The sequence below is a fragment of the Panthera pardus genome, unplaced genomic scaffold (genome assembly GCF_024362965.1).
Source record: "Panthera pardus isolate Hobbes unplaced genomic scaffold, ASM2436296v1 HiC_scaffold_17, whole genome shotgun sequence".
In the NCBI taxonomy this organism is placed as follows: Eukaryota; Metazoa; Chordata; class Mammalia; order Carnivora; family Felidae; genus Panthera; species Panthera pardus.
Genome location: NW_026526732.1, coordinates 19,721,136 through 19,748,771, shown reverse-complemented (window position 1 = coordinate 19,748,771; position 27,636 = coordinate 19,721,136). Strand labels below are relative to the sequence as shown.

The 27,636-nt window shown below is 36.7% G+C and overlaps 1 protein-coding gene and 1 pseudogene across 4 annotated transcripts in view; both read left to right on the top strand.

Moving 5' to 3' along the window:
• The window catches only part of ADGB (androglobin), a 162,577-nt gene that overhangs the window by 118,374 nt on the left and 16,567 nt on the right, over positions 1 to 27,636 (top strand). For all 4 annotated transcript variants that reach the window (XM_019425030.2, XM_019425029.2, XM_019425028.2 and 1 more), the window contains 6 exons: positions 1,901 to 2,088; positions 5,062 to 5,246; positions 7,914 to 8,116; positions 11,426 to 11,537; positions 20,021 to 20,190; positions 26,749 to 26,925. In XM_019425030.2, coding sequence (XP_019280575.2) covers positions 1,901 to 2,088; positions 5,062 to 5,246; positions 7,914 to 8,116; positions 11,426 to 11,537; positions 20,021 to 20,190; positions 26,749 to 26,925 — 1,035 coding nt within the window. The remainder of the gene's footprint in view (positions 1 to 1,900; positions 2,089 to 5,061; positions 5,247 to 7,913; positions 8,117 to 11,425; positions 11,538 to 20,020; positions 20,191 to 26,748; positions 26,926 to 27,636) is intronic.
• On the top strand, positions 21,695 to 24,273 carry LOC109252464 (calcium-independent phospholipase A2-gamma-like; annotated as a pseudogene).

Genomic DNA, 27,636 nt, shown 5'->3' with positions numbered 1-27,636 from the left:
CCGCATGTATCAAAGTTTATTGATTCACCTACTGAAGGACATTTTTGCTGCTTCCAAGTTATGGCAGCCATGGCTAAAGCACCTACATACATCTGTGTGCAGGTTTTTGTACAGACATAATTTTTCGACTCCTCTGGGTAAATACCAAGGAGCACTATTGCTGGACTGAATAATGAGAATATGTGTGGTTTTATAAGAAATCACCAAATTATCCTTCAGAGTGTCTGTACCATTTTTTATTCCCACTGGCAATGAATGAGACTTTCTGTTGCTCTGTATCCTCATCAACATTTGGTGTTTTCAGTGTTGTGGATCTTCACTATTCTAATATGTATGTAGTGGTATCTCATGGTTGGTTGAGTTTCTCTGATAACATGCGATGTGGAGAATCTTTTTGTAGGTTTATTTGCCATCTGTGTATCTTCTTTGGCGAGATGTCTGTTAAAATTTTTTTAACCAGGTTGTTTTCTTATTGTTGAGTTTTAAGGGGTTTTGTATATTTTGGATAACAGTCCTTTATTATATGTGTCTTTTGCAAATATTTAAATATTATGTTACTGTCATTCAGGAGTCTTGAAGTAGTTTAGAACAGTCAGGTTCTCTCTTAAAACCCTATCACTGGTTTAGCTTTAGACTTTCACTTACCAATATGTATCCTACCATTTTATAACTCTTTATTTTCCCTCTTAAAATTATTCTCTGAGCCTAGGCAAACACAAAATCAGAGTCATGTAATTTTATTCTGTTTCTTTAATGCATTAGTACCACAAACTCAAATAATAATGAAAAGAGCAATAAATCTGTGTACATCTTCCCTTATTTCCTTGCCCCAGTATAATGTCAAAAAGTTTTTATTGGTGTAGTGATTCTCATCTCATTACGAGTATTATAATTCTGGTTAATATTCCTAGATGTTTATGGCAATGTGTTGAATTCTTTGCATCAGAATCAACTGGAATGCAAATCTATATTTTTCTTCCTTATTAGAAGTGTCTTGGGGCTCCTGAGTGGCTCAGTCAGTTGAGCATCCAACTTCAGCTCAGGTCATGATCTCATAGTTCGAGAGTTCAAGCCTTGAGTCAGACTCTGTGCAGACAGCTCAGAGCCTGGAGCCTGCTTAGGATTCTGTGTCTCCCTCTCTCTCTGCCCTCCCCCACTCACACTCTCCCTCTCTATCAAAAATAAATAAACATTAAAAAATTAAAAAAAAAAAGAAGTGTCTGGAATTATAAACTCAGAATTGCTTTGAACTTTTGTATCTCATTATGATATCATGCTGTTGCTTCACTGGCATTTTGGGCCGATGGATAGCCAATTATGTGGAACCAAGTTATTACCCACTATGACATCATCCCAGGTTTCTCAGCTGCTTCTTTTCCACAACCTGAAGAGCTCATCCCCATACTCACATGTGGGATCCCTGGAACCATATCTGCTATTAACTTGATAGCTTTATCTGCCAATTGACATTGCAAGGGAACTACATTTCCCTGAGCACTCTTGCTTTTCTCATCTTGTATTTAAAAAAACAGGGAAATCAAGTAAGAGGTTACTGGGATACTCTAGGATGATGTGATGATAAAAATCTGCCTAAAGGAGCATTAAAAGAATTGGAGGAAAACATAGCAATCCTCTCCCAGGGTTACGCACTTTGTGTTATAGATTGGGATCCGCATAAACAGAAGTGTTAGAGTTCCTCATTTTCTCTGGAAACTTGTAAGATGGGACTTTCTAAAAGGGATTTCAAAACCTAATGCTAGTAATTTTTGTTTATCAAGAGATCTTGGGATCTTTACATTTATCAACATAATAAAGCATTTTAGTACTAGGAAACCCTATGGTGTACATTTGAGAGACTAGTAATGGTATGACTTACTTCTGTCTAATTCTCTTTCTCTAGAAAGGCTACACGTTCGTGGCTGAAGCATTTACTGGTGACACATATGTATCGTCCTCACGTTGGAAACTGCGCCTCATTGGTTCTTATAACCCACTCCCATGCCTATCTCGAGACTCTCCAAACAATACCTTCACCATAAAGGAAATCAGGGATTACTACATACCCAACGACAAGAAAATTTTATTCAGGTATATTATATGTATTATATGTAATATATAGTATATGGCAAGAAGGAAATACCTGAAATTGGCATTTTTTTGGCCACCAGATGGGTGCTGACATGTTGTCCTTCAGTGACTGTGGCCAGAGAGGTTAAGCCTCTAGATACACGGGGCTCTGGGCTTGACCACGGTTAAATTTTTTAACATATAAATATATTATTAAGGAAATAGGGCGCCTGGATGGCTCAGTTGGTTTAGTGTCTGACTCTGTTTTGGCTCAGGTCATGATCTCACAGTTCATGGGCTCAAGCCCTGTCCGTGTTGGGCTCCACGCTGACAGCACAGAGCCTACTTGAGATTGTCTCTCTTCCTCTCTCTCTGCTCCTCCCCTGCATGTGCTCTCTCTCTCAAAAAATAAATACATAAACTTAAAAAAAAGGGAAGTAAAGGTCACCTGTAATCAAACAACCTAGAAGCAATCGCTGTTAGTATTCTATTGTATTTTTGTGTAGTGTTTTATTCTAATCACAGTTTATCATTATTAAGATCATAACATAATTAAAATTTTGTAACCTGACTTTTTAAAATAAATGTTTATTCATTTTTGAGAGAGAGGGTAAGTGGAGGAGGGGCAGAGAGTGAGGAGGACAGAGGATACAAAGAGGGCTCTGCACTGACAACAGAGAGCCCAATACGGGGCTGGAACTCATGAACTGTGAGGTCATGGCCTGAGCTGAAGTCAGACACTCAGTCCACAAAGCCACCCTATAATCTGACCTTTTTACTTCACTTTACAGTGTGCACACTTCCCAGTGCCATTGAAACTTTTTATAAACTCTTGATTACATAGTAATCATTTGTATGAATATGCAACAATTTACTTTGGTTATTTTTGTTTTTATTACAAATTTCCCATTTCTAAATTTTCTACACTATTAATAGAGGTATGATAGGCACATTTTATTGTAAATATTAAAGTAAATTATTATTATCTATTTATTATTTTAAAGAGACTATATGTTTTAAAGATTCTATATGTATTGGTAAATTTGTCTTCTAAAGAAACACCTGAGTCTATTTGACAATATATGCACAAATATAATTTACTGTATTCTGGCTACTTTTCCCTCTAATCTTTAGTTATTTGTTAAAAAAAAACTTTTTAAATATTTATTTATTTTTGAGAGAGAGAGAGAGAGTGCGAGCTAGGGAGGGGCAGAGAGAGAGGGAGACACAGTCTGAAGCAGGCTCCAGGCTCTGAGCTGTCAGCACAGAGCCAGATGCAGGGCTCAAACTCATGAGACGTGAGATCATGACCTGAGCCAAAGTCGGACGCTTAACCAACTGAGCCACCCAGGTGCCCCTTTATTTATGTGTATTTTAGAACTTTTTTTTTTTCTTTTAAGAAACATGCATACATTTTGTAATGTAAAATAATCAGTAATAAAATTAAATTACAGAACGATATATAGAGTATACCCCAAGCGTATTTTTTGTTTTTATGTTTCTTTATGTATTTCACATGTAGGTAAAAGTTTAGAAAAAATACTAACAGAAAACATATGAACTGTAGGTAATAGAAGGGGCAAAACTCTCTTTTTAATCCATCTGCCTTTTGTCATATGTCTGCACACTGGCTATTAGAAAGCAAGGGAATAAAGGAAAGAAGTGGGAGGAAAACATTCCAGCAATTAAAAAATAATTGTGACATATTTTTGAAATTTTTTTTAACATTTATTCACTATTGAGAGACAGAGAGAGACAGAGCATGAGCATGGGAGGGGCAGAGAGAGGGGGAGACACAGAATCCGAAGCAAGCTCGAGGCTCCAAGCTGTCAGCACAGAGCCCAATGCGGGGTTCGAACCCACCAGCAGTGAGATCATGACCTGAGCCGAAGTTGGAAAGCCCAATCGACTGAGCCACCCAGGCGCCCCTATGATAAGACATTTTAACTACTCTGATGGGAAACCACTGTATCACATTGCAGGGCCACTAATAGACTAAGAAGTGATATTTAACCCAATACCTAAATTCATCCTAGAAGCTGGTCCTAAAGCTATCAAGCAGAGTTGGGGGAAGTTGAGGAGGGAACTGCTTCATGAGCATATGTGAAAATTCAGGAATTAAGAAGTGTGTGACCTTTTTAGGGAATTGAAGATACTTGTTTGCAAAGTGGAGTTCTAGGGGGTGATGGCAAGCAGTAAGGCCAGAGAAGTTAGCAGCACCCTTCCCTGAGGGGCCTCATCAGGCAAGAGATTTCCATTTCACCTTAAAGGCAACAAAACGCACTCTCCTCTCTCTCTCTCTCTCTCTCTCTCAAAATAAATAAAATAAATAAATTTAAAAAAAAGGAGATTTAAGATACAAAAAAAGAGGATACACAGAAAAGCAAAATTTATAGAGAAATTGAAAGTTTATAGGGGATTCACCTATTTATGAGGATTTACCTAAAATAAGAAAAATAAAAACAAGATAAAACAAAAACCTCTTCAGTTGCATTAAGGGAGGGGTTGGGATGGCAATATACTACACATTCCATCTTTTTGTAAGATTCCCAGCCTGTATGGTCAAGAGTATAGACGTTGGGTACTAATTTTGATTTCTCTGTATTTTTATGTGTCAAAGAAAACATGGTAAAGAGTGGGGTTTTGAAGGATGCTGCCTGTTGTTCGACTGGAGAGGAGGGTATAATGGAAAGATTTGATGTGTCAGTAGTTTGCAGATCTATCATGTTTTATAAGTGTTTATCATATACAAACAAAAAGTTGCATTTCCTGTTTGGAGTTGATGATAATGAATGTCCTACACCTATTTCATTTTACCATAGCGTATTGAGATCTTTTGTCAAAGTCTATAATAGCGATAATATTTCTAGGTTTTGGGTCAATTTTACAAAATGGTTTTACTTTTAGATTTTCATATCAGCTAATTACAGTTTCTTTTACTGACTTAAGGGAAGATCAATAAAGTGCTTACAAGTCAAATGTTTTTCCTTATAGGTATTCAGTTAAAGTTGCTTCACCACATCCTGTTACAGTGCACGTACGGACGTCCAAATCAGATGCATTCATCAAGCTACAGGTCTTAGAAAATGAGGAAACTATTGTCAGCTCCATTGGGAAAGGCCAGGCTATAATCCCAGCAATTAACTTCTTGGGGAGTGAAAAAGTTGTGAGCTCCCAGTGTAAGTGTGGCTTTTTAAATTTGTTATTTAGATCCATAAGTAGATATTTATGTTTACATAACTGATTTTAAAATGATTTATTTAAGAGAAAATAGTAAATAAATATTTAAATCTGTAAAACCTGATATTACAGTAAAATATTTTAAAAAACGATTGCATTTGTGTGTCAAATTAGTCTCTGAAGATCAACAAATTGTTATAATTCTAAGAATTACAATATTATAATTGAAATATATAAATATTTCATATTTAATATGAATATATAAATATTTAATTGAAATAATTAAAATATTATTTTGAAAGATTTTTTCACTGTTCTTGTATCCCTCATTCATTCTTTTCAGAAAATACTCTTATGTATTAAAATTAACAGAAGTTTTGAAGCTATTACTTTCAATGTAATAGTCACAAGAACTATTAATTAATAAAATAAAATTATTTCTGAAATAATGGAAAACAGAGATACTGAGTTACATATTCAGTTATTTTAGTAACTTGATTCTGACCATAAAAATAATACATTGCCCAATGTAGAAAATTTTGAGACAGAAAATTATAAAGAGAAGAAGAAATCCCTTGTGCTTTTCCTGAATACTGCCATTGTGTCTTTTTTTTAAATAACTGATTATATCTTATAGTTGACCTTTACATAACAATTTATAGCCAGCATCCTTCCTGAACTCTCATTCCCAATAGTGCTTGTGTTGATTATCTTAAGTATAGAAGCAAATTACTAAAAAGAACTTTTTACCTATGTTCTACCTAATATTTATATATTTTTTTCTTTTCTCTCTTTTTTAAAATAGATGCACCCAAAGCAGGGCTCTATTTATTTATTTTTTTAAGTGGGAAATGTACCATATTAGATTAGTAAGGCTGAACTTGAGTAAAATTACAAATTAAGCAATTCTTTTGATCCTGTTTCCTTTTCTGCCATTATTTGACCTTTATCCCTAAATATACCCAGAGTTGTTTTCAGTACTCAGTTCACATTACTGTGTGTGGCTTTTCATTCAAATTGGCCTGCACGCCATTTATATCTTCCTTCTGGTACATGAAGACCATCAGAGTACCATTAAGTTTTGCTAGTCTGAATGAAGCTCCTACTCTTTAAATTGGTTCTGTTTTCTTCACTCTATTCCACTCAACACAGATTTCATAGTTGTGTTCACGCAGGGATATCCTAATTCTAAAATGTCAGCAGGCACTTATGTGCAACTCTCCTATAGTATTTGTGGCCTCCTGTTTTCTCTTTAAACAACTAGTTAACCCCAACATTCCTCTCCAAATCCCTTTGATTGAAGTTAGTGGAGTCAAACACTGTTTCTGGTTTGTCATATGGTTTATCATTATTTCACTTCAAAAATTACTATTCCAAGAGAATTACACACAAACATTTGAAAAATAATTTTATGAGTTTACATGTGGCAAAGAAGGGAATAGAAATGGAGTAGAAGGATAATTGGGACAGAATTCAGAAATTAATCCAAAGTTATAGCCACTATCCAAAATTGTTCTTCTTTTACAAGATACTTCCATTTTCACATTTGTATTTCTAGATGAACTTCAATACAGTTTTTTCAAACTCCCCTCAAACAATGTAAAAATCTATCATTTTCCTTCTGATTGCCTTTGAATATGTAGATTGATTAATTTGAGAACAGATAACTTTGTTGTTTGAATTCATATGCAAGTAAAAAGCTATTTTTTCCATTTATCCATGACTTATTTTATATTTCACAGATTTAAAAATTTCCCCATAGATATTGATAGAGTTGTTATTGTGAGTTAGATATTTTCTTTATTTAGATTTCAAATGGGGCATTAATTTTAAAGGGATGCTATTAATTTGTATTTATTTATTATGTAAGTAGACATTGAAATTCCTTTTTCTTTCTAAATGTTTTCAGTTGCTCCTCTTGGAAGCATATTCATTTATGAATTCTTTATGACCTGTATTTCTAGAGTATCCCTGTCAAAATTGCCTGCAAAAAAAAAAAAAAAAAAAGGAAAGAAAAGAAAAAGAAATGTGTGTGTGTGTACATGATATTTGTAGTGAAATAAGATATGACAGACTGTGATATTTATTCTGTAAGCAAACATTCTACTGTACTAAGGAAGGAATAAACTCCATTGCAAAGATGTAGAAGGCTTGGAAGTGACCCTGTAACAAAATCTTAAATATAGGCCTCTTCAGGTTTTGCGTTATCTCCTGGGAATTTTAAAGAATCTCAATATATGTCATATAATTTTCGGGAACAAGATCTTTACCAGTACTCATGCTGTAAGATTAAGATAAAATTTGTAATTTTCTACAAAATTTACAATCTAAGAAACTGGGTCTTTGGGGAAGTATTATGGACTAGGGATAGTAAAATATTTTATTTCATACGACTGTGTAAGGCTCAGTTTTGTTGATGATATACCATAATTAATATAATCAGTGGTGGCTCAGAATATGCATTGCTGTATGCAAATCACATGCTACTATGGTAAATTTGTTTAAGACCAGAATATTTCCAAAGCCAGTGATGTTGCTTTTTTATCTTATTAAAACAAAACAAATTTACCTGTCCTCTGAGTGTCTTATAAAAGGATATACCTAAATAACAGTCATAACTATGCATCTCACACATTTTCACTTAAGTGTGGTATTTCTCCATTCAGCTAGCAAGCAGATTCTTGCAGTGCAGACTTCATCCAAGAAGGAGCAAGAATTGTACACTAAGAAGAAATCCACCCAGGGAAGTCAGAAATCCTATAAGGGTCGAACTGTAAGTGCAACAACAGTAGACACTGGTCAGCCTATTTTGGACGAGGAACCTATCAGTATGCCCGCCATAGAAGAAAATGCTAGCATGCCACAGCAGGTATCTTGACATTTAAGAGAATCATTCAATGAATTGTATTGCTTCTAAAAATCTGACAAAAATTACAAGACTTCTCTTCCTAAAAACTGTCAATGAATTGTATGTGATTCTTTCTATATGCAATCCCACCAGTGTAATGCCACCCGTATAAACAGAATTAAGGAATAAGACATTATTTAATAGTTTCTCTGTGCAGAGATTTTAAAATATATAGCAAATTTAATATGTACACTAACCCTATAATGTAGATCTAAAAATATCATGTTACATATGAATTGGGAGGCTCTATAATTACAGAAAAGGTCTTATATATTTAAAAAAATTTTTTTAATGTTTATTTATTATTACTGAGAGACAGAGAGAGACAGAGCATGAGCAGGGGAGGGGCAGAGAGAGAGGGAGACACAGAATCTGAAGCAGGCTCCAGGCTCCGAGCTGTCAGCATAGAGCCCAACACAGGGCTTGAACTCACAAACGGCGAGATCATGACCTGAGCCAAAGTCAGACACGTAACCAACTGAGCCACCCAGGCGCCCCGGAAAAGGTCTTATATTAATAAATTCTAATTTGCATGTGCCTTAAGGTAAAAAAAAAATGTGTGTATATATATATATATATATATATATATATATATAACAATTAATATGACTATATATATATGACAATTCATGTAATTTAAAGCAACAGAAGAAAACATGATCTATCCATTGGAAATGAAATAAAATAAAATAAATAAATAAATAAATGACCAGAAATAAATCTTGATCTGACTAATTACAATAAACAAAACCAAATTATTAATCAATAAAAGAATAGAAAACTAAAGTCAGATTAAATATTAAGATCCAACTATAAATAATCTAAAAGTGACACTTTTAAACAAAATGGCACAGAAAGTTTAAAGTTGAACCGAAAGAAGTGTGATGATACATTAATATCTCAGTGCATAGAATTCATGAAGGATATTGTATAAAAATAAAAGGAAGAACATAACAATTAAAAATGACCATGACTAACATATAGTATAACCTGTCAAGACTCAATGAATTAAAAGCAAAAACTATTTAGAACTACAGAGAAAAATAAAGTTAATTAACAGTTGAAGACTTGAATATGCAACTCTCAGAAACCAACAGACCGAGCTCAAAGAATATATATGATCCCTAGGATTTGAAAATTTAAGCATAAAGGGTGCCTGGGTAAGTCAGTAGGTTGGGCGTCCGAGTTTGGCTTAGGTCATGATCTCAAGGTTTGTGGGTTTGAGCCCCGCATCAGGCTCTGTGCTGACAGCTCAGAGCCTGGAGCCTGCTTCGGATTCTGTGTCTCCCTCTCTCTCTATCCCTTCCCTACTCACACTCTGTCTCTCCATCTCTTAAATTTTTTTTTTTTTTTTTTTTTAATTTATTTTTGGGACAGAGAGAGACAGAGCATGAACGGGGGAGGGGCAGAGAGAGAGGGAGACACAGAATCGGAAACAGGCTCCAGGCTCCGAGCCATCAGCCCAGAGCCCGACGCGGGGCTCGAACTCACGGACCGCGAGATCGTGACCTGGCTGAAGTCGGACGCTTAACCGACTGCGCCACCCAGGCGCCCCTCTCCATCTCTTAAAAATAAATAAACATTAAAAATTTTAGGGCCTTCAGCCAGGTCACGATCTCGCGGTCCGTGAGTTCGAGCCCCGCGTCGGGCTCTGGGCTGATGGCTCGGAGCCTGGAGCCTGTTTCCGATTCTGTGTCTCCCTCTCTCTCTGCCCCTCCCCCGTTCATGCTCTGTCTCTCTCTGTCCCAAAAATAAATTAAAAAACGTTGAAAAAGATTAAAAAAAAAAAAAATTTTTTTTTGAAGATTTAAGCATAAGCTTAATTCTTGAGACATTTATATAGAACACTTCCCTGAATACACTGAGAATATACTTTTCATAGCCTATTGAGAAAGAAAGCCTCAATAAAAACCAAACTATATTATATAGGTGTTATCTTAACATAGCGCAAAAATATAGAAATCAGTAAATAACAGTCTAAAATCCCATAAATGTGGAAACAAAGTAAAATATGCTAAATAGTTCTTTAGTTACAAAGAACATCACAAAAGAAACCATGAATACAAAGAACTCAGTAACAACTAGAAAATACAAATCAAAATTTATAGCTACATCTAAAGCAGCATTCAGTAGAATGTTCATTTTTAGATTAATTCATCAGGAAGCATGAATGATTCAAAACAAATGAGCTAAGCTAGCAAAACAAAAGAGTTAGAAAAAGAGCCAAAGAATAACTCAAAGAAAAAGGAAGAAAAAGTTTTAATGAAAACGAGGGTAGAAATTAATAAAATGGGAAACAAAATTTAGCAAGATTCATGAACCCTAAGCTTTTTTAAGATTAATAAGTGAACATGCAGGGCGCCTGGGTGGCTCAGTCAGTTAGGCATCCCACTTCGGCTCAGGTCAGGAGCTCACTGCTAGTGAGTTCGAGCTCCGCGTGGGGCTCTGTGCTAACAGCTTGGATCCTGGAGCCTGCAGATTCTCTCTCTCCATCCCTCTGCCCCTCCCCTACTCGTGCTCTCTTTCCCTCTCTCTCTCTCTCTCTAATATAAAAAATAATAAGTGAACATGCTTCTCGTAAAAAAGAAAAATAAAAGAAAATAAACCAAATCCAGAACTAAAACTAGGTGGAGATATAGCTGCAAGCAACAGGTTTTGAAAACAACAACAACAACAAAAACGTAAACTATTATACAACTCTATGCTAGTGAATTTAAAACTTAGGGCAAAAGGCATAACAAGTTCCTGGGGTGGGAGAGGATTGTCAAAGCTGCTTCAGCAGAAAAATACAAAATATGAAATCATAATAATAAAGAATAATACAACTGAAATGATAATCAAAGTTTTACTTTCCAAAAGTCACAGGCCCCACTGACTTCACCAGATAGATCTAATAGACTTTTAAGGAATAAATTGTTCTAGAAAACAGAAAAACAATACAAACTTCCTAATTGTTTTTAAGAGATTCATGGAATCCTGATTCCAAAACTGATAAGTAACAAATGTAAAGTAAATAAGTTTCATTTTTAAACAGGAATGCAAAAATTATTGATAGTAGGTTATAAAATGGTGGGTGTTGGTGGGGAGGTGAGGATAAACTTTATAGACTGTGGCATTACAAAATTTGGAGAACATATGATAGCATTTAATCAAATTATGATTATGCGATCCAGAAAAATATGCACTTATGTGCTTAAAATAATAAATTATTAGATTTATACTATGTTTATTCTTATCGTTTGTGCTTAAACATTACATTTTATTTCACAGGTTAACAAGTACATTATACAGTGTTTGGTGTTGTATAACAGTTGGCCTCTCACCGAAAGTCAGATGACGTTTGTTCAAGCACTAAAAGAAATGGAGAAAAATGATAGCAAAGGTATGTAACCCTAAGTGTTTTTCATGCATTTTATATTTTATATAAATATTTAATAGCAAATTGATCATGTAATTATTAAATCATTATTGCTTACAATTTGTATTTCATATCCAGTGACATTTTCTGTTTTGTTAATTGATTATGTTTCAAAATCTTTACAACTTGGTTTATAAGAACCAAAATATGAGATTCTTTAGGTCTAGTTAAAAATGTTTTGTCCAGTTAGTGAATATTACTTGATGATTATCTAATAAGTGTACCAAAAACTTTTCTAGTTATAAAATTATTATTGTCTAAGTCACTGAGAAGGTATCACCCTGAAGGTTAGTTCTTGAAATATATAAGAGGAGAATCTCCAAGTGAAAGAAGATTCAGGTTTATTTTTCAAATATAAACCACTCTCAATATTCCTGAGCAGGAAATTTGATGCACTAGAAAAAGAAATTCGCAAAGTGGACCCATGCAGTTCAAACCAATGTTGTTCCAGGGTCAACCTTATTTCCTACTAGAATGCAATCCCCTTGAGGGCAGGAAGTTCTGCCAAATCTTGCCTGTTCAGTCTTACATTATCCATAGTGCGAACTATGCACACAGTAATCACTCCATGATTATTGTTGAACAAATGAATGAGAGGATACACCAAAGCTGCTCATTATTATTATTGTGTCTATTCACTGATTATCAAAAACCGTTCGTGTGTTTGCTTGCTTATACTAACTGCATGAACCTGATCATTGAAAGCGTCGATAGAGGTTTGTTTATCACCAAAGTTAGAGAAAGCTATTATGGCTGAGCTTCTCCTTTGTTAGAAGGGACAGATTCTATGGTGGGACATAAAATCCAAAGAAGATTTATAAGAATGAATGACCACAAAGAGTCCCCATTTCCTTTCGCATATACTGAGTTCCTGTCTATGGAATATATGCCGCCCTATGGGAATCTTGAACTTGTCTGCCTCCCCACTGCACCTCTCTCGCTGGGAAAGGGATTCTGCTTCAGCCTCATCCCTGTTCCTCTAGAACCAGATAGAAGCTGTTGGTAAACGTTTCTTGAACAAACGTATAAAAGCGCTATGCCAGGGACAGGGGGAGTGTTGTCTCGAAAACATTCTGGGCTGTTTGGGGGTTAGCAAGAGAGTGTTGTAATCTTTTATCAGGGTCTAGCATGGATACATGTAGACAGATTGGTGGCACCAGAGCCACGTTGTTGCCACCTCTTTGCTATTCACGTGTGTTGTGTGTATCACCCAGGGCAGGTGCTCTGGAGCTCAAAATTTGTTTCTTGAACCAGCTTACTGCTTACTAGTGATGAACATACAATCCCCAGAGACAGGTATTACAATCTAGAATTCTCGTCTACCAGAGAAGGACACAATTACGATATGAATAAGCGGCATGTGGAAGCTGAAAATTTCTCTAAATTGGTCATTCTCTCCACTTTCTCTCTAGTCTAAATCAAAGTCTTATAGTTTATACTGTGCTTAAAAAAATCTAGATATTTTTCCTATATAAATCAATGGAAATCTGCTTGAAATAAAGGATGGTGCAAATTACTGGGTGATTTTGTGTCTCCCCCCCCCGTAAAGAAGTTGGTAATATGTGCTTCATACTAATTGGATTAAATATTTTATGTTAAAGATCTATGTACAAATAAAATATTCATAATTTTAAGATAAGTCAAAGTAACAGTTTGTGTGTGCACATGTGTCTGATGTGTGTTCAGCAAAGACATTATTTCTTTTTTTGTTTTTCAGGGAAAATTTATAGACTACTCTATTTTACATAACATTTCTGGGTATAAGGAATTTTCATAGGTCAGAGAGTGAGAGTCAAATCTAGTTTTGTTGTTGTTGTTGTTGTTGTTGTTGTTGTTGTTTTGTCTTATTTTGTTGTTTTCCAGTGTGGGCTTTTTAATGGGTTGTTTGTAGCTCTTGATACTTCTGATTTTTATATTATAATATTCTGTTGTGCCTATCTCTATAAACTCAAAATAGTCATACTACTGTTGTTTATAGAAATTATCAATGGAAACTCATATCCACATGATGGGGAATAAATGATCCCATTATAAATCATGAAAAGGAAGCAACAGAAATAGTCCTTCTAAATTCAATTGGAGATCTTGTTCACAGGGGAAACCTGTTTCAAAATAATGTTCCAACAAGATAGAAGAATGCACAGTGATAAAGGAGGAGATATTTGTGAAAACATTTAAGCTGTTCAGGAAAGGTAGCATCACATTGAACAATGCTTTCAGAACAGTGAATGAGGCTTTCTTTCCAACTCTCCAAGGTGAAGTCCTAACATCTAAAAAGGCATAAAATACCTGCAAATACCCTTACATCTAATCAAATTCAGGTTTTTAAATCTCTGTGTCTATTTTCTTCAATAATTGAAATTTGTTCCCAGTACGTGTAAGTTGTGTGAATTGTGTAAACTTATGTAAACTGGGGATCCTTAGGAAAAGAAGAAACGACACCCTGAAGTGTGAACAGGGGAGGGGGTGTCAAATAGTTTGTACCATGCAGTCCCGAAGTATGCCAGGCAGGGAAGTGAGAGAGAGAGATAGAGGGAGAGGGAGAGAGAGCATGAGGGTGTGCGTGGGTGGGGGAGGGGCAGAGAGAGACAGAGGAAGACCAGGGATCCCAAGCCTGCTGGGCTTTGTCAGGGCAGAGCCTGATGGGGGCTCAATCCCAGGAACCATGATAACATGACCTGAGAGGAAATCAGAGGCTTAGCCGACTGAGCCCCCCAGACGCCCCAGAAGTGAACCTTGCTTTGAAGTGGAAGTGGTGAGAAGGAGAATGTGTCTCAGAAGATACACAAGAATCCCATTTTGGACACACCTGGCCTGTAGGACCACTCACCAAGTGTAAGGTGTGGCTGGAGAGAGGCTAATTCCAGTCAGAGGAACATGAGACACAAAACACAAGGAAAACTCAATGCGCATCTCACCATGCGAGGCTGTTCCCCTTCCTTCTCTAGGTCAGGAATGGTGAGGAAGAAAGATTCAGAAATGCTTTCCTGTGCTTAGCCTACAGAAACCCATTGGTGTTAATATGAGGACTTCATATACTGTTGAACATGGGGGACCCTCAACTGCCACTCCTCTTCAAAAATATATGAGTGGGTCAGAGAGCAAAAGGGGTACACGCAGAAAAAAAATGAGTATACACCAATATATTGAAGTGGCAATTTCCTATTTACATTTTTTTAGTACCTACAGACAAAATTTAATTTAAAATTAAAAATGTATAAATCAGAAGTTTTCAATGAGCACTTACTATTTCAATTAAAAAAATGAAAATCATGTAATTGTACTTTGTAAGCAAAAAGGAAACACTGGAGAGATCTAGAAGTTTGGTTACTATGATTATGATTTTTCTAGTGCTATCATGAACCTCTTGTACTGTGTACTTTCCATATATCTTTATTCTCAATTCTCACAAAAAATCTGAGAGGTAGTTTTTACCATCCTGATTTTACATGTGAGAAAATGAAGCTTAAATGCTGTGAATAATTTGCCTAAACTAACACAGCTGGAGGAACCAGAGTAAAGATTTTCACCTAAGTCTGACTTATTCCAAAGCCCAGAACCTTTTTACTATAATGTTTTATCCCTTTAGAGACTTTCTAACTAGTAGTGTTGACATAGTCCCAACGGTGGTGGCTACTAACATTTATGTCAGAGGCTTTCTGGAGGCTTTATGTATATGGACCCAATTAATCCTCACAATAAACCTACGAGGTAGATGCTGTAACTATTATCCCTTTACAGAGGAAAACACTGAAACACAGGCTGCTTAAGGAACTTTTCCATGGTCACACAGCTAGTCACTGGCACTGCTCGGATTTTGTTTATTGATTTACCTTTATTTTTTAATATTTTTTAAAGTCTATTTATTTTGAGAAGAGAAACAGAGAGAGTGGGGGGAGCAGAGAGAGAAGGAGAGAGAGAATCCCAAGCAGGCTCTGTGCTGTCAGTGCAGCAGAACCCAATGTGGGGCTCGAACTCATGAATTGTGAGACCATGACCTGAGCCCAAACCAAAGTCAGATGCTTAACCCACTGAGCCACTCAGGGCCCTGGCAAAGCTAGGATTTTAAATGGAAATTAATTTTCTAGCAAGAGCTTTTGAATGGAAAAAATAATAATATGTGATGGTACCCATTTCAGATCTTTCTTGTATTCTCTATTAATGTCTTTGTTTAGGGAATTGTCTATGTTTTACTGAACATACAAGTTTGTGTAGAGTCTTATCATGTTTTTCCTGAAGATCTTTTAGGTTTCTCAACTTCAGGTTGTCCACCATAGATGGAGTTCCAGTAAACAAATCAATGTGGCAAATTATTGTATTTAATACATTAGGTATGTTAATGGATAAATGTTAAAATTCTAGAGGAAACTAAAAAGTTAATATCTAAAATAAACATCGTAGTAGAATTCATGAAATAGTATAATGTATAGAGTTGGGTAATGGTACAAAATTAATAATATAAATTAAGTTTTCTTTAAGTTAACATTTACTAGATTTATGGTGGTGACCATTTTGCAGTATGTACAAATACAAAACAGCACATTGTATGCCTGAAACTAATGTAATGTTGCATGTCAATTATACCTCAATAAAAAAATAAAAACAAAAAAAATAAGGAAAAGAACCTGAAGTTAATATTAAATGGAGAAATACAACACAGCAGCTAAAATACCTTAGGCTGTCTGGAACTGAGTTATTTATCACCTGAGAAATTAGAATAATAACTCCTATCTTTCAAGGTTGTTGTAAGAGTCAAGACAATATATGTAAAGTTCCTAGAACCTAGTAGACCTCAACAAAATGCTATTCTCATTATTGTGTATCTAACTAGAAAAAAAGCCTCCAGGCATCATTGCATCCTCTTTCTTTTGACATCACATTTGATGATTTTATGTGCGAATGAGCAGCTACTAAAATTAAATTACAAGTTGCATTGTATCATACATTTGTTGCTGAAAGTAGCTAGCAAATAAATTCGGAATTGAATGATGTTTAAAATGAACTAGGAAAATTTCCCATTTGAAAGAATGTGTTGGCCAATCTTTATGAAAGGTAAGCAGCTTTTGAATTCAGACTAATCAGTATCATGTTTATAAATGTGGATTTTTAGGAAGCCAGTTTTGTTTAAATGAAAACATAGATATGTCAGATTCTATGTGTCAATTATATTTACGACTCAAGACCTACAAACTTCAACTTTAAAGGTATGATGCATTTTAGAAAAATTGCGACTAACATCTTCAATGATTAATTTAGCTTACTTTTCAATTATCAATACTTCAGATCAAGAAGAAGTTGAGGAAGTGATTTTTTTCATAAGTATATTGGTGTCCTAACTTTAAATTTTGTGTACATCCTGAATTTAATGGAAATATCACCACATTTATTCATTTAAATTTAACATTTAATTTCTGTGAGAAATAAAATATGTAATTTCCCCCAAAGACTCACATCTTTATAACCCATAATAAAAAAGTAAGTTCTGAAATATAACTATGTTCAACCTAGAATATTTCTGTTATAAATTTTTAGGAAGCTTACCCTCTGGTTAACATGAGACAACAGTGCCACCTTTAGTATATTTCAATACCTAAGTTTTGGTAAAAATTGCTTGCAGAGACAGGTGGCTTTCTCTTAAAGAAATAGAAATTGGAAGATCTGGACCAGGTAGTACTTTGGGATATCATCTGCCTTCATGTATAATTAGTTGTGTTGTTATTTTAAAGTTCTTGCCAATATGTTACATTTTTATGTTATTGGCCTGCACCTTTCAGGTTCTAACTCTATTTGCAAAGACACATATAAATTTGGCTTATCATTCTCAAAGGTCTTTGGTTTCAAGCCCAGCCCACCTTTGTTAACAGGACTGTAACACTATTTTCTTAACTCTAAATAATAGTATATTGTTCTTTCTTAGGCACAATGTATGCATGGTGTTTCCAATTCAAGGTCTTTGAAGAAACCAAACATGATTAGATTCTGTCTGTCTATCTATCTATCTATCTGTCTGTCTATCATCTATTATCTAAAGATTTTCCTGTTTACATTTACCAAGTATGATTGTACTTGGTAAATGTATACCTTATCCTGAACAAGTATTCTAGCTTAGAAATTATGTTAATGTTAAAATCCCAGCCAGTTTTTAGTTCCTGGATACATAAATCAAAGCACTGAACTTTAATCATAAAAAATACATTTCCGTAATTTTTATGTCTTAGTATCCACTGAAAATTTCTATTTGCTGCATCCTGGATAAATGTAAGATAATGTAGGAGGAAAATTAAAGCCATAATGCTAAAGGTCTTTTCAAGTTCATTTCATCAACAGATACTGCTGCTTCCTCTCTGCAAGGAGTATATTAGTTTATTCTGATTGTCATTTATTATAGAGCTCTTCTAATTACAGGAATATACAATATGATGTCACATTTTTCATGGTGTTTGAATCAGGAGGACATTTATTCTTGCACCTTACTGATACACATACCCTCAACACATAGTTTCCCTATAAAGTTTTATATATTAAACTTAAACAATGTGATGATGAATACATACAATGAGCTTAGAATCATACTAGGTGAAATTTGGGATCAAAAGGAAATATATAGGGGCACTTGAGTGGCTCAGTCAGTTGAGTGTCGGATTTCGGCTCAGGTCATGATCTCGTGGTCCTGAGATGGAGCCCCACATTGGGCTCCCTGCTGTAAGGACAGAGCCCACTTCAGATCCTCTCTCTCTCTCTCTCTCTCTGCCCCTCCCCAACTAGGGATCACTCACTCTCTATCTTAAAAATAAACATTAAAAATAATGAAGTATATAATGATATTCTGGCCTTTGGAGAACTTGTAATTAATCGGAAAAAATGTTACTATACTATATGACATTAAAGAGTAGAGAAATTATTTTACTCTATATTTTAAAATGTAAAGGAAGAGTGCACCTGTTGTTTGCCTGATACTGTATTATGTGTTTACATATATAAACTTGAATATTAGCATATGTTACTCTGAAAGGAATCAAATACACCTAAATATATGATTCAAACACTAAGACCTATGAATAGTAAGAAAAATGGAGCCCCAGAAATACTTAATGGGGCAGTTTGAGATTCAATTTCAGCTGACATTTGTTAATATCTTAAAAACCCAGTGTGTATGATACCAGATACTATCTTATTTTAAATGCCCTATATTGATTACTTTTTTAATGTTTATTTATTCCCCCCCACCCCCGAGAGAGAGAGAGAGAGAGAGAGAGAGAGCACGCACGCGCGCAAGTGGGGGAGGGGCAGAGAGTGAGACACAGAATCTGAAGCAGGCTCCAGGCTACAGCTGCCAGCACAGAGCTCAAGACAGGGCTTGAACTCACAAGCTGCAAGATCATGACCTGAGCCCAAGTCGGACCCTTAACCAACTGAGCCACCCAGGCGCCCACCTGTACTGATTAGTTTTAAGCCCTGTGGGCATGGAATTAATATCTCCATTATATAGAGGAGGAAACAAAATCAAAGAATGTAATAAACCTGCCAAATTTAACCTATCCAGTGGCTGATCCACAATTTACCTCCGTGCCCTTTGATTATATGACCGAAGAATTTTTCCCTAGTGCAACATTTCTCAGCAGCTAGGATTGTTGGCAGAAAGACCAGTCGCCCGCTTGTGAACTTGGGTTACTTATAGTCAGTTTGCAGTCATACAGGATGATCTGCCCTTATTTGCAAGTAGCTAATAACCAGCACTAAGCAATCGATAAGAGCTGGGTTCTGACAATTACTATTTTACTTTGCTAACGGGATCACTTACCACTTACAAGACTCCAGTTTTGAAAGGGGCTGACATGTCTTTGGAACTCATATTTGAATTCCAACCACTTGGGGGAACGTAAGAAAATTCATTGCCTCTCTGAATCTGCCCTGTTGGGGTGGTTCGAGAATTAAAAAAGAAAGAAACATTGTAGGGATTCAACAAATGTTATTTCTCCCTCTGCCACTTGGATATTTAGTTGTTAGAAAGAATTAATAGCACATAAGGCAAAAAACCCTTCACACCCTGCTTGGAGAAAGCAGAGGGAAGAGAATAATACATATTATAGCAGAGATAAATGAATTCAATATTATAATGGAGATCCTAGCCAAGGAAATTAGGCAACAAAATGAACTGAATGCATCCAGATTGGAAACAAATTAGATGGTGATAATTTTTGCATAACCTTACAATTAAATCAAAACCTACTGATTTACACACTTCAAATGGTGAGTGTGTGGCATGTGAATTACCTCTTGATTTTGTAAAAGAGAATCACATAGATCTTTATAAAATATTTGTTTTAAAAAAGAAAAGAAATCCAAGCCTCTTAAATTAACAACTCTTCCCTGACTTGCTCCCCTTTTCCTATATGACATGATTTTATTGTTATGACTCACTGGTTTTCTTTTTTATGTCTCTCTAGTTCATGGAGAGAAACATGAGGAATTAATTACCTTAGGAAGCCCAGATTCCCATACTATTAGTGAGGGGCAAAAATCTTCAGGAACTTCCAAAACAAGAAAAGGCAAAGAGAGGTCCTCGGAGAAAGAAAAGTTAGCCAAAGAAAAACAAGCACCTCGCTTTGAGCCTCAGGTGGGTGTGATGCTTTTTTTTTTTTTTTTTTTTTTAACGGTTTATTTATTTTTGAGACAGGGAGAGACAGAGCATGAACGGGGGAGGGTCAGAGAGAGAGGGAGACACAGAATCCGAAACAGGCTCCAGGCTGTGAGCAGTCAGCACAGAGCCCGACGCGGGGCTCAAACTCACGAACAGTGAGATCATGACCTGAGCCGAAGTCGGATACTCAACCGACTGAGCCACCCAGGCGCCCCCCCCCCTTTTTTTTTTATTGGAGTCACTTAGTAAATGTAGATTCATTGGGTCCCTACTTGACTATCTCTCCTGAGGTCAAAACTGAAAAATTCCATCTCCTTGATTCTAGCAACTGACTAGATAAATTAAGGAAATTCCTTGGACGCCTTCTGCAAGCTACTTGCCCTAGTTTAGTATCAAATATCATTAATCAAACTTTTAAGACATGTGTGTCTGTAAGACACTGCTTTGGGGCATTGAGCTTCTAATATTAATATTACACAGTCCCTACCTTCAAAGAACTTACAGTCTAATGGAGGAGACCGAAGGTAAACAGAGGTTTTAATGGTAGATATTGTACTTATTCTGGCCTCTTTCTCCTAGAGCAGCAAAATCCTGACCTGAGTCAATGAGCAAAGACTTCTAAGGTGAAATCTAACACAATCTGCCCTTTTTTTTTCTTTAGCATTAAAGTTTGAGAGATGGGGCTAGAGGGGTAAGTAAGGGTCAGAAGGGGGAGGGCCTTTAATTTTGATTAGGAGGCTGGGACTCTGTCTACAGCCCAGAGGTCACGATTCCAAATTCCTTCAGGGCCAGTTAGGTAATTACAATGATTAGGGGTAAGGAAGAGGATGTGGGACAAAGTTGAGAAATACAAGCACAGGCCTAAATATACTCAAATTCAGGTTATTTAAAAGCACTGAACTCAAAATACCTATGAGGACAAAATCTTCCCGACTTTGGTGATCACTGCGTAAGTTAAGCCAGGGTAGACGTAGGACGGGGGAAGGTGGGGGGTAAAAAAAATGTATTGACATGATCAGATTTACATTTCAGGTACCCTGGTGGCTTTTAAAGGTATACTTTTAAAGGGGAAAGACTAGAGATGGAGAAAATCATTCAACAAAGTACTGCAGTAGTCTAGGCAAGAGAGGGCAAGGTATAGCAGGTACAGGTAAGAAAGAAGCAGAGGACCAAAAAGAACTATCAAGGAAACAGTGTATGTAGTTCTTAATCCCAAGACGGGGGTCAGGAACAAGAAGGAACAAAGGTTATCTCTCAAGTTTGCAAATGAATCAACTGAAGAGGAAGGATGTTGAGAACACCAGTAAAGGACAATAAAGGAAAATTAACAAACTAGAAGAGATAAGGGTCAGCTGTCCTACACTCCAGTAGTGGAAAATCCTGTCCACTTGCATTGCCAAGATTTAATTTCTTAATTGGAGTCTACTCTTGGAAACACTGTGAAGTAAAGAAGCTTAACCTGACCTCTGCGGGGGTTGGAATGGAAATGACCACGTGGCCCCCGGGGCTGGTGCTCTTACTTTCATGGGGACTCAGCTGCCGCACAATGGCCCCTGTCAATGCCAGTGCTGGAAACAGGCAAGCCACCATTGTTGCTGGAGAGGTTGCAACCTACAAACCATGACGCAAGAAGTCCCCTGGGAAGCCGAGAGGCAAGCAGCTGCATTTCTTGTACTCGCAGGACAAGTCACATCGGTCTACAAAGAGGGTTTTCATACAAGCAAAATAAGATGTAAACGGGCCCAAAGTGAAGCAGATTGTTGTGGTAAGCCCTGTGACTCTTTAAGCACCCCCAATCTACATATTGGAATTTGGAAACTTAGCACTTCTTCTCCCAAGGGACTTACAGAAGGGAGCATCTGTATGTCCTATTTTTAAAAGTACTTTGAAGTTTGTTTCAGAAGCTGTTTTGGGCAATCAGAATGAAATGATTTCACATTTAGCTCAAGGTAAGCTGAGTTCTAGGATATTTTAAAAAGTATCAGTTGGCAGCTGGTTAAAAATCTCTGAGAAGATACAGTGCTCAATCGGCAGAAAATAGTTTTCCAGAAAAGAAGAGTCATGATGAGTAAAGCCTTTTATTACACAAATAGTATAACCACAAAATTTGAAGTCATTCCAATTTTTGTCAAATCATGTTAATTCATACTTCACATGCTGAGGGGAAAATGCCTCAAAAAAACGAACATAAACATGTCTAGGATGAATCAGAAATTGAAGACAAAACATTGGAGAAGAAAAATCTGGTTTTCTCCAGGTCCTGACATCCTAACAAGAAACTGTGCTCAGAATCTTCTTTATACTCCATGGAAAAGTCTTCAAGCCCCACTGGGACAGCTGACATTCGTCCAGTTTCTACTAAACAAAGTACTGCTAACTTGCTCTCTTATCCCACTGAAGGCATAGAAGCTTGACAGCTGGTTATATGGAGGGCTTACCCCCAAATCAAAGTATCATTCAGTCAAAAGAGTCAGAAGAACAAAAACAGGTGATTAAAGCTGAGTGGGCTATGGCAAAGGCAAAAAAGCAGAAGAGAAGAAGAATTCATCTACTCAGCAAGAGAAGATTGCAAGGGTGAGTGTTAATGACAGAACCCGGGTTTAGTTCAAACATTAAGAACAACTGACCCAAAACTCTGCATTAAGAGAGTTGAAGAACGGACTTTTCTTCTACTAGAATTTCCCGAGGGAGGACAAATGGCTTCCATGGAAAGAATTAGTCCGTATTTATTACAATGGGGACAAGAATGGTGCCCTTCAGGCCTTAATTGGCTACCTGAATCCAGTGAAAGGAAGAGGTATCCAAATTCTCACCACTGATGGTAGAGGGGCACTTTTAGATACTTCAAAAATTAGTCGAACTTACTTAGAAGCTCTATGACTGCATTTGAGGTGTAAACACTGGTGCTGTATGAGCTTTCCTGTGGGGGTTAATTCACAGGACCCCGGATGAATGTGAGGAACTTCATCAAAAATTCGTATCACTTATGCTTTCACAAAATGTCACAGTTAAAGCAGTCAAAATGAGTCGGAGCCATGCATTTTATGAATCAGCTGTGGGAAAATACGTTGAAGATTAGAATGGAAAATGCACTAACGATTGGAAGAGGCAGAAATCCTGTGCGTCCTGAGGTGGCTGCAGTTAAGGGCCGTGATAAACGGGATCGTGCCAAAGGCTTTTGTGTGCAGAAACGACGCTCATTTTCCTGGAGTCAGCTCTCACGATTTGGGCAGCTGTCGTTATAAAGTGTGGCAGGCCATTTCAGCCACATCTGCTGCTCCAGGCCACTTTGCCGAGTGTGCATGTGGGAAACGATCTTCTTCAAGGTGGCTTGTTTCTGAGTAACTCATAGGTATGAGCACTGCCCGAGCATAAACGTCGCCTAAACGTCTTTGGCCAGATGTTCCCTTAGCACGCATAGTAGTGTCCCTAGGCATTGGAAATTATAAGACAAATGTGAGAAACACCACAACATACACAAGCTAGAAAACCAAACTGTTTAATATCATAAACGGTGCTACAGATACAGAAGTCCATATAGTACTTGATGATTTATTACTTCCTGCAACCTATTTTATTTTATTTTTTTGAAAGAGAGAGGGAGCGTCAGAGGGAGAGAGAATTTTTTTTTTTTTAAGGTTAATTATTTTGAGAGAGTGAGGAACGGAAGGGGCAGAAAGGGAAAGGGAGAATCCCAAGCAGATTCCGCACTGTCAGTGCAGAAACCAACACGGGAGCCGATCTCACAACCATGAGACCATCATCTGAGCCGAAATCAAGACTCAGTCATTCAGCCAACTGAACCACCCAGGTGCCCTGGGACACTTACTTTAGATTTAGCCCTATATCGTGTGAAAAGATACCTCTAGATGACAGTTAAAATGAAAAGCTGAATCACCGCAGTTAGAAGGGTTGAGGTGCATAAAAAGAATTGAAGAAGAAATTAAAAAGTTTGCAAAAATATGAAGTCAAGAAAAAGCAATTCTGCAGAAAATTGATGATTGTATAAAACTAAAAACTGACATGGACGGTGGCCTTCCATTCTGTTTGAAATTGTAATGAATATATGCATATATTCTGGAAACTGAAAAGCTTCTTCAGAAGATCTACCATTTAAGAAGGAATTGTGGGATCTGGTCTGAGTTAACTTTGAGATACGCATGAATTCTGGGAAATCCTGGGAAAGAAAGATGGTGCTTGGCTTAGCTTGCACAGCAAAAAGTGCACGCTTGGTTACAGAATTCATGTGGGAATTACGTTTTAAGACATTAATAACTAAGCTTTAGAAATCTTAATATTGTGCTAGTCGGTTTTAGTAGACACTGCAGTTATAATGTTTCCTGTTTGAAAATGTATTAGTATATGTGCCAAACCAGAAACTGGAAACTTTTATATTATACTTGGTGTTTTCACCTTAGTCACCATGATCGTGTCGAATTTATTTGATCATTGATTTCATTTCATGTGGAAAAGCTAATTTCTTAAATTTACCTTACTTACTTTTTCACTAGCTACATTTTCCAATCCAAATGTGCCTTTTATTGCAATATCTAAATGGATAGGGAAAAGGGGAAGTTTCTCTATAAAGGGATTATTATATTTGAAATATAAGAGGACCAGGTACAGTTTCTATTTAAGATTAGCTTATTTGGGAGCACCTGGGTGTCTCAGTCGGTTGAGTGTCTGACTGGCTCAGGTCAGGATCTCACCGTTCCTGAGTTCAAGCCCCACATTAGCTGGCTGCTGTCAGCCTATCAGCCAATCAGCACAGAGCTCACTTCAGATCCTTTGTCCCCATCTCTGTGCCCCTCTGCTCCTTGCACTCTCCCAAAAATAAATAAATATTTTTAAAAATTTAATAAAATTAGCTTATTTTAACGTTGTTTGTTTAAAAAACAGAGGTGAAGTGGTTTTAGTTAACCACTTTTTTCCCTTGAAGCTTCAAGACAGTGCTGTGTGTTAACTTTTCTAAACATAGCTTCAATTTATAATTCAGTGTTTCAATTATTTGAACTCACTGAGAAAATATTTGTATCATCAACAAAATAAGCTATTGAAGTTTTAAACAAATGAGCTTAACTCAATCCATAAACTTATTTATGAGACATGTGTCCCCCACCCCTTAATATTTCATAATACTCCCTTTCCTGATCCCAGAGAAGTTTCTGATAAACTCATTTATCAAGTAATATAAAAGACGGTAAAATCCTTTGTACTGTGGTGTAAAAGAAAGAAATAAAAGAATTTCCAATTGTGAGATTTAGGTTCTCATCCAAATATTAGGGGAATGTTGCAGAAAGCAAGATCTTTTTGGTAAGATTGAAAGCAAACTGCCCACAAAAACTTTATTCAGTGACCCTACTGATCCCTGTTTCCCCCGTGTATCATTTAACCTGGGTAACTGACATTGTCTCAGTCATACGTAAAGTGTTAGTAACCATGTTAGATTCAAGCCTCTCACCCTACCAGACCCTCACCAATGAGGCTCACTTGTCTAGACATTTCAAGCCCTATGTCGATCTGCTCTCAGCCTATGGTTCATGAAAATGATCCTATGAAATACCAAAATGTTAACTTTCATAATGATTTCATAAATATCAAAAAGTTAACTTTCCATATATTCCCCCCTGGAAATGATCTACCATCCCTCATGTTTTAGAAAGAGATACTAGGTAACCCTCAATGTAATTTCGTTTGTTTTGTTTTGTTTTGTTTTGTTTACAGCTTTTATGTAAACTTTGCATGCAGTGAAATGCAGTCATTTTAAATGTACAATTCAATGAATGTTGACAAGTGTATTCACCCTGTAATCCACATCCGCATCTCTATCAAGGAATAAAGTACAGGCCATTTCCATAATTTGGGAATCCCTCAAACCTCTTCGCAATGGATTCTGTCATCTTCGTACCTTACCCCAGGGAGCAGTTTTGACTGTTCCATTATTTTCATACACATGAGTCATGCAAAATGTATTCTCTTTTGCTCAGCTCCTTTATCTCAGTATGATGTCTATCTGTGAGATTCCTCTACATTGTGGTATACTTCTGTAGTTTATTACTTCTTTTAAAAAAATGTAATGTTTATTTATTTTTGAGAGAGAGAGAGACAGAGTGCAAGTGGGGGAGGGGCAGAGAGAAGGAGACACAGAATCTGAAGGAGGCTCCAGGCTCTGGCTGGAGCACAGAGCCCGATGCGGGACTTGAACTCACAAACCATGAGATCATGACTAGAGCCAAAGTCGGATGCTTAACCAACTGAGCCACCCAGACGCCCCAATTACTTTTCAATATTAAATAGTATTCAATCATATGGATAGATGATCATTTATTCACCAATTGGTAGACATTTATATTGTTTCCTCTTTTGGCTCTTAAGAGTAAGGTGTAATGAATGTTCTCCAAGTATTTTTGTGAACATGTGTTTTCATTTCTCTTGGTAAATACTTAGTAGTGAAATTATGGATCATTAAGTAAAATTCAAACCCTTTGAATGGAGCAAAACACCTGACCCAAAGGTTTGTACGTTATTTATCAGATATCCACTTTTCACCCTCAACAAGAAGACCCAAATAAACCCTACTGGATTTTGAGGCTGGTCACCGAGCACAACGAAGCAGACAGTTTCGAAGTGAAAAAAGATACCGAACGAGCAGATGAAATCCGAGCCATGAAGCAAGCCTGGGAGATGACTGAGCCTGGAAGGGCTATCAAGGTCACTCGAGTTTGAAAAGTTGTTCTTTACCTTTCCACTCCCAGGCGTTGGTCTGAAGGGAGAGCCACGATGGTGAAACCACACAGTCTTTCCTTTAGGAGTGATATCTGGGATTTTGTTAGACACTGACTAACTAAATGTTAAGACCACATCTGAACAAATCGTGAAACGTTGCGCAGATGACTGGTACCAGATGAGGCGCAAAGGCAAAGCGCATAATGGTGCCACTTATTGGCCCAAACCGTGGGTTCCCTCATCCTTCCACAGTGTGGGCCATAACCATGTCTGTCCTTCACACTCCAAGTAAGAAAGCATAAAAATGTTTAATATGTCCTTTCATGTACTTTGAACATCCTCGACTAGATAAACAGCATCGCTTCCCCTTGTGGGATATACATACTTCATGGTTTCCCCTCACTGTATTTTATGTAAGAACCATTGCTATAGTGAGCCATTATTACTTGTATGTGTTTCATGTACCAACTCAGGGTTATTAAGCCAGATAAAAAAAGGTTCAGGAACAGCTAGATCTAAGACTGCATGGCTAGTGTATTTGCTTTAGGACTGCTGCTTCCCTAGTTCTCAAAAATAACCGTCAAAATCACGGATGGCTCAGAATTGGAGTGTATTTGATAATAATACACTAGTTCAAACTGCTGAAGTGGTACATGTTTCAGGTACTGTTAAGATGTTGTTGCCTATACTGTTTGT